Source organism: Pseudopipra pipra, chromosome 11, assembly GCF_036250125.1.
Source record: "Pseudopipra pipra isolate bDixPip1 chromosome 11, bDixPip1.hap1, whole genome shotgun sequence".
Lineage (NCBI taxonomy): Eukaryota > Metazoa > Chordata > Aves > Passeriformes > Pipridae > Pseudopipra > Pseudopipra pipra.
Window position 1 is genome coordinate 13,065,070 of NC_087559.1, and position 13,648 is coordinate 13,078,717.

At 37.5% G+C, this 13,648-nt stretch overlaps 1 protein-coding gene across 5 annotated transcripts in view; it reads left to right on the forward strand.

The window, feature by feature from the left end:
- The window catches only part of ARHGEF3 (Rho guanine nucleotide exchange factor 3), a 111,189-nt gene that overhangs the window by 52,341 nt on the left and 45,200 nt on the right, over positions 1 to 13,648 (forward strand). For all 5 annotated transcript variants that reach the window (XR_010433486.1, XR_010433487.1, XM_064667652.1 and 2 more), the window contains one exon: positions 2,353 to 2,415. Coding sequence is in view for 3 of the 5 variants with exons in the window: in XM_064667652.1 (XP_064523722.1) it covers positions 2,353 to 2,415 (63 nt within the window). In the remaining 2 variants the exon portion in view is untranslated. The remainder of the gene's footprint in view (positions 1 to 2,352; positions 2,416 to 13,648) is intronic.

The following is a 13,648-nucleotide window of genomic DNA, read 5'->3' on the forward strand; positions in this document are numbered from 1 at the left end:
GGTCATTTGTTACACTCCATTAGCAATGAAATTGAGTCTATTCCATTGTAGAAAGCATTTGTTATAGTTTCAAAATGCATAGGATTTATTTTAGGCAGAGAATTTTTTTTTTTTTCTAATTTGACCTGCCTGTAGAGTATTGGGAGCATATACTCTAATCAAGCACCAAACTTACCTTTTTCTCTCTCTTTTTTTAATTAATTACTATACCGATTTTGGAATTAACTTCTATTTTTTTTCCAATATTTTGTAGACTGAGGCTTAGGTCAGAACCATTTTTATACTTCTATCACTAAAGATATCAGACTAAAAGCAACACCAACTCAAGCTGTGAATGCAGTTTCATCCTGTCCATCTGTATACTAGCAGTATATCAGTTAGTATAGACTCAGGTCCACCAGATCCATGCACCATTTTAATTTATCCTTCTCTTGTAGAAATCTGTATTCCAAATCTAAACACTCTTCATTTTTATTTAACTTGTGACCACTGTGTGGGAGGGCTGGTACATTTTAGTTTAATAATTTCTTTTTTATGAAATAAAAACTCAGGGTAGACTTCAGTAGAATCAATATATATATTTATTTTTTTTTTTGAGTAAAACTAAAGGATGCACACATTTGTGTTCACAGAAGTCTAATTAGGTTTGAAAAATAGTCTGCAACACTTCACTGGGATCTTAGGAAATGCTACCCTTTGGGCAACGGACTGACCTGATAGATTTCATCCTTGTTTTGTGTTTTTCACAATGAATTCACACTGGCAAACCCTTGAATACTAATTCACATTAGTTTATTGTGTGGGGAAAAAACCCCAACCTTATAAGAGACTGATACAGGGTAAGCAAATATACTCAATATTATTTCAGATATTTCTGTTTGTTGTTCAGTGTGGTCTGGTCCAGAAATTTCTGTGTTCTAGTCAGTCCTTTAACTTATTGCTAAAAATCTGAACTGTAATGGTAAAAGGGATTTGATTGCAGTTAGTCCTAGGGTGAAGAATTACTTTTCATTAAACATTTCTCACTGGGTAATGTGGTGACAGAACTCATGGTCCAGTTTCTGGATAATAACGATGTTAAAACCCAGCTGTCACTGACTTTGAAATTATTGTCAAAAAAAACTGTGAGAAGTTACTTCCTGCATTTAAATATGATTACACAAGTCAAAGATCCGCTGAAGACCAGTGAGTAAATATAAATGGTTTCAACACCTACAGTTTAATTTAAAAAAACCATGAAATCAAAACATCTGGATTTTGTGATAAATATTCCTTATCCATGTTCATAAGAGAAACAGTTCTCAGAAACCTTATGCTTGACCCAGAAGATTCAGTAGGTGTTTCACTGGCTTGATGGAATAAAACCTCCAGGCTTCACAAGAGCTGGGAACATGGGTACTGTGGAGGGGAGACACAGTTTTTTTCTCTCTCTATTTTTTTAATAATTAAAAAATACCTGCATCGTGTGCAACTTGTGCCTGGTAGCTGAGCTTGCATCATCTCATAGTCTGGGAGCTCTGTATGGATCTGTGGGGGGGTTTTTTGCACTCTAAATTGCTCATCTTTGACTCCTGTAGACTGGAAACTGTGATGTGTGAATGCTTATCTCTGGCTGGCAGTGGAAGACAACACAGCTGGATAAATAAGAATCCTGTATTCTGTCACTTCTCTTGTTTCCTGAATCTTCTAGACCTGGTGGAAAATGCAGAGGTCTGCTAAATGGAATGTCATACTTATTGGAAGGGCATGAATATGAATCTTGTGGTGAAGCTGTGAAATGACACAAGGGAGGGTGTGCCATTTGCAAAACCAAAACCTGAATATAGAGCAGAAATGCAATCACTGACATGGATAGTGAAACCCAAATACATGCTAATGTAATTCCTGCAGTACATTTCACCTTTTATTCTCACTATATTGATTGTTTGGGAATAGTACTTGATTGCTGAATATGTTTTGAAAATCTTAAGGTTAACCTTTCAACACAAAATTCGAGTTTCTCCTCCTGACAGTCTCATTAGTTACAGAAGTTCCTATCAAGTGCTGAAGTACAATTTAAAACATGGAATAATTACTTATGCTTTTAATTTGAACTAAGTTTCTTAACTGAAGAAACTGAGCAGAAAAAGGAACAGCATTTAATTTACTAATGTGCTAGTAGGTAGCTTTTCAGCTTGTGAAAATAGAGTTTATACTCACATCCATGATAATTATAATAATGATGAGAGAAAATAATTAATTATATATACACACTTGTATTTATGTGTATGACTTCATTATGTGTACTTGTTTCAGGATCAAGCTAATGGTAGTTGGCATTATCAAAACTGAGCTTTTCATTTTGTTTTATAGAAAAAAAGAAAACAGAGTACTCAAGATGAAGATACAATCAGTATCTGCAGCCTGGATACAAGTGTGAGTAATTTCATTTTCTTTTTTGCCTTTCCTTCCCAACCCCTTAAACTAAAATATGGTTATTAGGGGTACTCTGAAATAAACCCATTTATCTTCTCAGCTGTATTGTTTTCATACATAGCATGAATAAGTTGTTCTGTTTATTATGAAAAAATTGAATTTGCTATATTACTGCTCTCATTTTCTGTGATAATACTTTTAAAAGAAAAACGAAAAGTTATAATGACAGTTTATTGTAAAGCAGCAAATCTCTTATTAGTAAATAATTATCAGGATAAAAGGGAATTTTGAATGCAGGACTTAAATCCAAACCTTTTATGCATTTGCATGGGTGTATGAGAAATTTTATCTCAGTTGCCAGTGGTGGTTAATGCTGCTGTTGTGAAACTGTGTCGTGTGATGATAAGATTGTAAGAGCTCTGTGTGTCACTGCTGAAGGGATGTGCACATCACATCCAGCTCTGCCACCCTATCACCCGCTTCAGATGCGAAGGCAACACCAGAAAACACGTTTTATAAAAGCCACACAATTTATAATGTGTATACTTTTCAGTACAAATATTCTGACTTGTGAATTTTTTAGTTGTTTCTGTAAGTAAAGGTGAAATATGGACTTGTTTTGTAACTTAAAAGAATGACTACAGTGACACTATAGTCATTTTTACCTTCTTTTTAAAAGTAAGCTATAAGGACGAAACTCTTCCTGTTGATTATAGTGGATGTTGAATCCAAGTTTTAATGAGGGTAATTATGCAGTAAACTGCAATGTGTGTTGTTTTTCATGTAAAGTTATACATAAAGGTACACTAGCAGTTATTTAAAATCCATGGAACTAAAATAGAGGTAGGAAAATGTACCATTCCTTCTGTTCAGTGTTTTCATCAGTATTTTCAGTGCTTTGTTTACAGTCAGCTGTTGAACCAGTTTTCCCTCTCTGTAGCCTCTCATGTAGTACAGACAGAAAAAGTTAAGTTTTAAAAAGCAGAGAATAAACACTGCTTGTTTTAACAGTTTTATTTATTAGCAGGTGTCAAAGCTAGTGCTGTGGTTTCTTTAGTGGTCAAATTTTCATTTTGGTTTGAAGTAGATGTGTTCTTTGAAGAAGCAATTACATTGAAGGGCTCACCTGCCTGGATGGCTGCAGACAAATGCAAGCTCTTGCAGGCACTTCAAGTGAGCTGGGTAGAATCCAGCACTGTTCTGGAAATCATAAACCCACAGTAGCCTGACCTCGTCTGTGAGCTAATACTTTAATGTTAGTTAATCCCATTAGACCTTACATTGGGCCCAACTTCAAAGGAATTGTGTTTCCTTTAAAGGAGTTTTAAAGGAATTGTTATTCTTCAGGGAAAATTCAAAATTGTTGACTATTTTTTATTATTATTATGGACTAATTGATAGCTTGTTAGATGCATTACTCTGATCTGGGATGGAAAATGCTGGGTTTAACAATTTTTATGAGAGTGTGTATTTTACTCTTCTTTAATTAAGACAGTTATGTCAAACTCTCTTGTGCAGAATCTGTTACCCTGCTGTAAAATTACTCGGATGAATATAGTTCTGTTTTGACCAGTAGCTAAAGATGTAAATACTGTTTGAAAGGTACAATTTCTGTTAATATAAGAAGAGGGTGATTTACCTCTGAATTTGGCCCACAGAAATACAGGCAGAAAGCACTGAGCAAAGTGAGGCTCATGAGTTACTGATAAGCAATAGATATGGCAATAACAATAATAATAATAATGTCCTTCATTTCCAGTTATAAAATACTACTTAAAATTTATAAAATGTTATTTCCTTGATACTGCTTTTCTGCATAACCATTATTATTGGCAAGGCAAGTGAACAGAAACATGAATCAGAGAAAAGATAAAACTATGAACTGAATGTTTCTGAACTGATCTCTGAGACAATGACATAAAACTACTGAATTTGGATTTTCATTACAAGATTTGTAAATCCTACTAAAGAGGGATCTTGTCAAACAGAGGTGTGGAGGGCTGGTAAGAAAACTGTTCCCACTGTCTTCAATGCAGAACTTCACTACTTAAATTTAAATGCATTTATTCTTAGAAAACAGTGGGGAGAGAAGGGGCGAGAAAGGAAACAGTGAAGTTTGAATCTTTCCTTATGGGGCTTCAGAATCACTCAGGTCAACAGGGTGGGGAATATCCCATGAAGATATAATGGGTATGCAGTGTATCTTGAAGAATGATCAGTTTATTTAAATGTACAATTTATATAAATACTAGTTGGTTTATGTTTTTTGCTTGAGGTGTCACCCCTTTTTTCTGATACCAGGCAGTGCTGATTATCTTATGGTGTATGGCCACAGACTGTACTGGCTCTTGTGTCTTTGGAACTTACTTTGCCCTGAACTCTTCCACATTATAATACTACAGTTTCTTGTTTAGCATGTGATAGATGCTGGCCCTCATCACTGACAAGAACTGCTGTTAAGGCTGCTTTGCCTCTGGCTGTGACAGAAGGCTTGAACTGTCATGGTGACTTGGAGAGGGAAGGTGCCTTTGGCTTGGAAAATGAGCCTGGCATGTGACTTGAGAACAACACCCTCAGGTTTTTTAGCTCTAGGTGATAGGTCAAGTGTGCCCATCAAAACTTGGTGCTGTTGACATTAAAACAAGTTGGGCAGGAAGAATAACCCATTTTCTCATGACTTGTGTTCCTGCCAATTAGATTATAATCTCCCTGGTAAAGGAGGACTATCACCTTCGTGAGCCTCCTGGACATGGCAAATAAACATTTGTTTTTCCTTTCACATCATATTTTGCTGATGGATAATGATAAAGGCAGTGCTGAGCATGCATCTAGATTAAATACTGATTGCCTCGTGTCATTAGAAAATACTGGAGGGTCTTTTAGCTACACTGTGGAATGTTGTAGCACAAAAGGGACTGTGGGAATCCAGCAGTCCATGGCTGAATACTCACCTGTAGAGGCATTTTATTCTCTACTTGTGCTTAAATGCTGTTTATACTGGGGAGAGATGTGTCTCTTGTTGACTTGGGTTTTGATTTTAGAGAGCCATAGTTGACATTCTAAGCAATTAGAGATTTTGTTACAGGGCAGAGATTTGGTTGTCTTTTGTTCTCATGTTTGTGAAGGCAAATTTCAAAAAAGAATCGGTTCATACTCACAGAAACCAACTGTGGTGGTGTTATGCAAATCTGCCTCTCCCTTCTGCCTTGCTCTCCATTCTTCATATACCAAATAACTTATGCCCAGGAACAGGGGTGGGGAGTGGGGCTGGTTTAAGGAAGAGGGGGATGTTGATGAGAAGTATCTAAAATAATCAAAAGTTTGGAACAGTTTCCATATAGAAAACAATCAAATATACTGAAACTTATATAAACTGAAATCAAATATACTGGGAAAAAAAATGGTGGGTGATTAGTTCTATATATCAATGTAAGGTTATTTATCCTCTTGTGATTAAGGGCACAAAATAAAACTGTTTGTAGGTTCCAACCAACCAAACAAACTAAAAGGGATGTCTCTTCACCTAGCATGTGGTGGCACAATTCTGGCACAGGGTGTTCTGGATACCAGAGGTTTTGCAGGAGTTCAAAAAGCAAATTGGGCAAAATCATGGAAGAAAAACCCGTCAAGATCTATTAGAGTGAGTGAAGGCATCCATCTGGAGAAACCCTTGAACTTGCATTCTTCTGAGTCTGGGAGAGGGAAGTACATGTGTATCACTAGGTGTTTACTCTGCTTTCACACCCTGCTCTGGACAGCTCTCTTTTATTATTGCTGAGAAATGGTGCTGGCCTGAGACCCATCCTTAGCCTGTCATGGCCATTCTAAGAAGACTTGCATTAGCCCAATACACACCTCCTTTTCTTCCAAGCAGTCTTGAAATGACTTAATGAGGGCTCTAGGCTTAATTGGAGCATGATGTAAATAACTAAGTGTTCAGGTTCCTTTGTCTAGTAACTCTCTTAAGTCCTTGAAAAGATGTGCCAAATTGTTTATATGCATATCTTCAGTGAAAGCATTTATTTTCCAGAGCAGTGGCTAAGAATATAAAAATTTGAATGCATGTGTTCCCTATTACAAATTTAGATTCTAACTGGGATAATTATATATCATTAAATTTTTACAGACAATAAATCTCTCAGGCTGTGCAATAAAATCGGTTGTTTTTTATTTAATAGCATATGTATGTAACAAATAAGTGTGTCAGGCTTTTGTGTGCAACACTCTGTCTAGTTTCCATGATTAGGTGAATGATGCTGGTTGGTTCTTCCAGCTCCTTTAGCTGCTGATGTAAAAAGCATGTGCTGCAGTCACTGGTGCACTGCTTCCCAGGCATCACCTCGGGGCTATGCCTCTTTTTTGTACTTGGCAATGGAAAGATCAAGCTGTCTTACTGTCTGAAGTTTCCAATTTGTGTAAATGTATCTGTTGGCCACCTTTGTCCAGGAGAGGGTGAGGGATAGCAAAGGAAGAGGGTATTAACTATTTAATGACTGGATTACTTCATAGCTTGGAAAGCAACATACATATGGGTCTCCTGCCAATTTACATCATCATGTATCTACAATCTTTTTATAAAAATGGGGTTTAAATTTTTTTCTCTGACAGACCATTGCTAGGCACACCTGTCTTTTCCATGGGAATCAGTCATACAGACAGAATTTCCTTTCACAGGAAATGCTGGTTGGAGCTTTGCTGACTCAGGACAAGGACTGGTAGCCTAAGCATGTTAAATGATCTTTGTATTTGTTTAGTGATCTGGACTGTTTTGATGCTTCAGGAGTTGATAAACTGGCTTATTAAACTGACTGGTTGCTCTTGGCTCATTTTATTGCCAGCTTAAAGAAGTGGATTTGCAAATCCCCTCAATGTCAAATAGTTTGTGATAACTTGTGGCAGATGTGACCAGCAGACTGTGAGGGCTGAGTGCGAGAACATACAAGGCCACTGCAGTCAGAAGCTTGTATTTAGAGGGAAAATGTGCATATTTTCTGATATGGCTTTGTTCATGTTGCCCTCATTTTGCATTAATTCAGTTAAGAGACTTCAGTCTATACAATTAAACTCAGCCAGTGGCGTGTTTCATGCTTGTGCTCTTAAAATGACATGTGCTAAGTTTCCATATGCATATTGATTTACAGATATTATATAATTAACATGGCTTAGACACACTTGAGATTTTATAGATATCCCTGTAAAGCTTGGGGAACTGGGACAGAGAAACTGAGACAGCTTGAAAGATCACAGAGGGCTAAGTACTTTCTTTGTACTTAAAACACCCTCCATGAGCTCTACTCTGTTTCTCGTTGCAGACACTGTCTCTCCTTAGTTAAATTCTGAGCAGCTTCTGGATTATTTCTGTCTGTGCTTTTGCTCCCTGTTGCTGCTATGAGTTTTGTTCTTTCCTCATACCCAGGCTTTGAAATGTGGGTCTTCAATCTGTGTAACCTTCATGTGAGCCTGGTGTGGTGCTCCTCAGTCAGGGACAGGGAGCCAGTTCTATAGATATATTCCATAACTATTAAATATAGTTAATCTATCACACTGAGCAAAGTGGTGATGGACACTGGGATATGGAGATTAGGCCATAGAGCTGTCAGCAGGTAGTTAAATTTTTAGTGGCTATTGCAAAAGGGGTAACTGCAAAATAGTTGAAATCTTGTAATGGTGATGATACCATGTGCTTCATAAGTCTGAACCTTATAAAATCATAAGTAACTCCAGAGGTATTCAGAGAAAATGCTGGTAAAAGCTAATACAAAACTTGGACTTTTCAGAATAAAATTATACTTACTTGAGCAAAATTCTGTTCAGAAAAAGAATCAGGGCTATGGTGTGCAGTTCTCCTCTGCAGTTGGTTGTATGCAAATTTGTTGTAAACCCATGGAAGTTGCTATTATTTTCATGTTATATTGAGGAGAAGGAACATACAACAAATACATGATGAACTAGACATATAAAACACTTCCATAAAGAAGATAAAATTTCAGAAGACTTATTTATTTTGGTTATGTAGAACAGTTATCTTTAATGAAAATAAAGCTCTTCCAAATGGTCACTTATTAATGAGTGAACTGGAGAAGTCCTACGGCTCATCTGTCAACTTGCAAGTTAATAAAGTACATCCCAGTATAAAATACAAACAAACAGTTACCTAGACTTAAACTACATTTGCATACACTAGATCAGAGTTCATTAATTTTGATTGCTTTTAGGGTGAAGTGATCGTTTCTTATGTATTTGAGAGTCAATATAACTGAAACATTATTTGACCTAATTAAACTTAATTATAAACTTAATAATATTTGTTTGCTAAGGTAGGGCGAGCTAGCTTTATAAGCTTAGAGAGGATTACTTCTACATCAGCTTATCAGAGTTGAGATAATTAAAATATATATTGTATCTGGGTCCTTTTATTTCTATAAACTGTAGTCTGTTGTGTGTTCATAGTATAAAAGGCCTTCAGCTTGCTCAGTAAGATGTATACAATATATCTGAATTATTCATGACTTCTAATATCACTGTATTGCATGGGTGGTCAGTGCTCCATCTGGACTCAGACTTCATTATGCAGTTCTTAATCCATTATTAATCCATCATATGATTGTCACAGACTAGGCACTGTCTGCTGTTGGTATTATTTGGAGTAATGTCATGTATCTGTTTTGTTATCATGCTCTGTTTTGTTATTCTCTTGCTATTTCTCATTAAACAAGGCCTACAAGTGCTCTATTGGAAAAATGTATAAAGTGCTGGTCATGCTGGACTGTTTTTTTACAGTTTAGCTCAGAGTATAACAATATCTTACTGTGACTCACCGGCATCTATTTATCTGCTCCTTTTTAAACTCGTGTCCAAGACATAATTTGATACAACATCCTTTCCTACAGTGCAGAGAATCCACTGACCTCAGGGAAATTGTTCCCTTTTATTACTTTCTTCTTTTCAGAAATCAGACATGGAAGAAAACATACTTTGACTAATCAACAAATATGACAAGTTCAGTTCAACTCTGCCCGTTTGCAAGACTATTAAGTGATCCTGTGTGTGTTAGGGTTCCAAAAGTGGGTTTTTTTCTTCCTGTACAGTGTTCAGATTGTCTTAGTAGTTCTAATGTGCTATGTATTTCATATAAAACAAGGTCTGTTTACAAACAAAAAAGAAAGAATATCTGAGAATACCTGTTATTTAAGTCAGATCTGTAACTGAAAAAGGACTGAAAAATTGGAGTCAGAGAAGGATAATGTGGTTTAGGAAGACAGGCTACAGTCATCTTGTCTTTGGTAAACTAATAAAGCTTTAGGAAAACAAATATTGTTGCCAGTGAGTCTCTGAAGTTATGTTTTATAGAAAAATAATGGTGTACATGAATAAGCAATGTTTATAATAATAATAATGTACATATATATTTACAAACTTAATATTCATTTATGCCAGCATGTTAAAAAAATTATCAACTAATTGAAAAAGAAAAATACTGGTCCTTCTGAATACCATGTTAAAGAAATTATATATTCTTTGTAATGAAATAAAAGCATGACCAGAATGAGCCCTGTGTTCTGGCAGAATTTCTGAAGCTGTTGCTGTTTCAGCAGTAGGTTTAACATAGGCAAAGTATCTTCAGACAAAATGAAGGGAGAGAGGGGCAGAGAGGCTTTCAGACATATGTATAGGGAGTTTATATAGAAGGTATAAATCACATCTGCAAATTGGGAAACAGGAGTTGCTTATGTCTGCACTAACACACAGAGATCTATCAGTGTTTGTACTTGGTTGGTGCTTTGGTGGCAGGATCCATAGCTCTGAGCTAGTTATCTGGATTTCCTGTATACTTCCGAGATTTAGATCTTGTTTTAGCAAGAACATGTAAAGGAGATCAGCTTGCCCTGTATCTTGCCTTGATACTCCTATGAAATGTGTTTTGCAGCAAAGGGAAGATACTACATAAGAGTCTGAAAGAAAAATACAGGTGCAGGTAGTTGGGACACATGTGCCTTGTGCAGAACGCATGGACTGGTCTGCTTCTGAGCTCCTGGTACAGCTGCAGGACTTCTTGAACCCTTTCCTAGCACTCTCTTGTCTAGTTCTTTTTCTCCTCTCCTTCAGCTTCTTGGCATGGATATCCTTTTGATTGGAGCAGATGAGACTATTTCAGTTGGAAGGGACTACAACGACCATCTCGTCCCACTGCCTGACCACTTCAGGACTGACCAAAAGTTAGCGCATGTTAAGGGCATTGTCCAAACACCTCTTGACAGGGTTGGGCATTGACCACCTCTCTAGGAAGCCTGTTCTCTTGTTTGACCACCCTCTCCATAAAGAAATGCTTCTTAATGTCCAGTCTAAATCACCCCTGGCACAGCTTTGAGCTATTCCCAAGCATCCTGTCCCTGAACCTCAAAGAAAAAGTGATCAGCACCTCCCTCCCTGCTTCCCCTCCTCAGGAAACTGTAGAGAGCAATGAGGTTGCCTCTAAGCCTCATCTTCTCCAAACTAGACAAGCCTAAAATCCTCAGCTGCTTCTCACGGGACATTCTTTTCACCCCTTTCATCAGCTTTTGACACATTCAAGCACCTGAACATCCTTCTTAAACTGTGGGGCCCGGAACCGCTCACAGTATCCAGGTGAGGCTGCACCAGTGCTGAATACAGCAGGATAATCACCTCTGTGGATGATAATTACCTCTGTGGATGATAATCACCTCCCACCTCTGTGTGAGGCTGTTTGATGCACTCCAGGATGGGGTTTGCCCTCCTCTGCCGGCTCCTGCTGTGCTGTTGCTGCTTTGTGCAGCTTTGTGCTGCTCTCCAGCCACTCCTCTCCCAGTCCTGCAGTGTCTGTGGTTCCAGTGCCGCTGGGCACAGCCAGGAATGGCAGAACTGATCCAGCTGAACCTTTGCCTGGTCCTGCTCCACAGGAGGTCAATGCACAATGGGGAGAGCTACTGAAACCACGTAGGGTATAAGGGAAGACCTTAAGGGGTTTCCTTCACCAAATTATGTAAACCTCTTGGTTTGGCTGACTTTGAAGTGGTCTAATAGTCTCGTTGAAATAACTGCTGGAAGTCAGAGGAACTATTTAAGTACTTGATGTTAGATAAGCCTGTTCAAGTGTACTGCACTGCAGTAGGAGCTGTAGACTTTAAATTCCATGCATTTTGTAAAATCTTTAAAGATTAGAAGATGCATTATTAAGAGATGTATCTCGTCTTCTCTGGAAAAGGAAGCACATCCACTTGCTATTTATGATCTTGACTAAAAATGGCAGAGTTGGACTAAACTAGTTATTGTACTGGTAAGACATGTAACATGTCTTAAGACACAGAGAGGAAAAAGCAGAAGCACAAATTCCAGAGCTAAGGATGACTGATATGTGTATAAAGATATAACAAGCAGTAAAAATGAAATAGAAATGCCTGAGTGAAAAAAACCCAACAGATAAATTCAATGTATTGTATAACCCCTTTCCTCTGCTTTGAGATTCTTTATTCGTGCAATTCTTGGCACTCTGCAGTCTCTGAGGGGGACGTAAAGCATGATTTTGTGGGGAACTTGTTGGTTCCTAAAAAGTGATTTTTCTTCTATTTTTTTTTCTGATGAGGCATATTCAGTGTTACTGTTCCAAAACTGAACATAACTGTGGAGCAAGAAAGATGTGATAAAACTCCTTCCAGAAATCGAGAGGCTTTTCAGATACTGCAAAGCTATCATTTGTACTTTTGCCTTTGGGTTTAGTTGTTGATCAAATCTTAAATTGTGACAAATTCTTGGGAGCTGTGGGAGACTTGTGGTACAAATCTGGAAACAGATTATTCCAGTTCCTGGTGGAGTTTGGTAAGGTGCCAATTTTTTCTTCCCTTGACTGTGAAAAGAGAAGAAAATGAACTAAGGTTTTGCCTCCAAATCAGAAATGTTTCACTGAAAAGATCTACTCACTTTGTATGTAGAGTGAAAAATATATGAGACAAAAGAGAACTTCAAGAAATACGAAGGTATTGTTATTTTTATGACATTCGCGCATAACGCTGGTAATGTCTCTGATTCAGTCAGAAGTAGATGTAAGTCTGTGTTGGATTTCAGAGCAATGGTTTGGCTAGTGCTGGGTTCAGTTCAGCCTGGCTGCTGGCTTAGTAACTGAGGGCCCTGGGAGGCCTTGCAGCTTGTACTGAGCTCTGAAGCAGGATATTGGACTGCTTGTGGCAGGTCCTTGTAAGCCCTCTTGGCCACCTCTGCACGAACTGCAGTCCAGCATGTCTTAAACTGCACTAGTTTTGTGCATGGTATATTAAAAATTATTTGTTAAAGTAATTTTCTTTAATATATTTTCAATCTTAGAACAGTCTTTATAGGCAGATGATGATTAGGAGGGCAGTATTGTCCATTTACTGTTTGTATCATGCTGCTGTGTAGCAATTTGATCAACTGAATGTAATTTTCTTGGCTGATGCTGTTTTTCTTTATGAAACTCCACCATAACAGAAAATGGCAATTGAAGTTTGAATGCAGTTTAAGTTACTTTTGGGTTACAGAAGCAGACTTGATGTTTGCTTATTTTCAGCATGGCAAACTTGGAGCATTTGTGAACTCAAGTGAGCCAGATGTTATTGACAGCTATGAGGCTGGATAGCCATTAAGCACTGTGTGTGCTGATTGGTTTGATGAAGATTTGCAGAGGAGATTTTCATAATTAAATTGAGTCAAGTAATGAGTTACTGTAATTTGGTTTATTTAGAGGTCAAAATAAAAACTGGTATTAGTTCTGTAGTGATGAATATTGTATAAGCCAATAAATTTTCTAAAATTGAGTTTTATACATCATTATTGGTAACTGTATTTTATACTGAGTCTATAATATGGACTGTGCAGACATAACTTCTAAGAAAAATGAAGGCTCCATGAAGCAGTGTGCTGAGTGTGGCCTTGACTCACAGAGTTGAGTTTTTCCAAGTTATGTTAAACTTTTGGTTGAAACCGTTTACTTACCTTTATTCCATTAAAGAGGGAAAGGATTCATTCTCAAACAATAACTGCTGGGAGGGTTGGACATAGTCCAGTGCTTACTGAAATCTCAAGTGGAAGTCAAGTCAGGATTTCATTGAATTAGCATGGCTGTATATTCAAGTCCATAAATTTCTACAATGCCAGCTACATTTTGGCTATACCTCTAGAAGTGACCAGCCATAACAGGAAATCAGGTTTGTATGTAGAGGCACCAGGATGCCTCTGTACATCA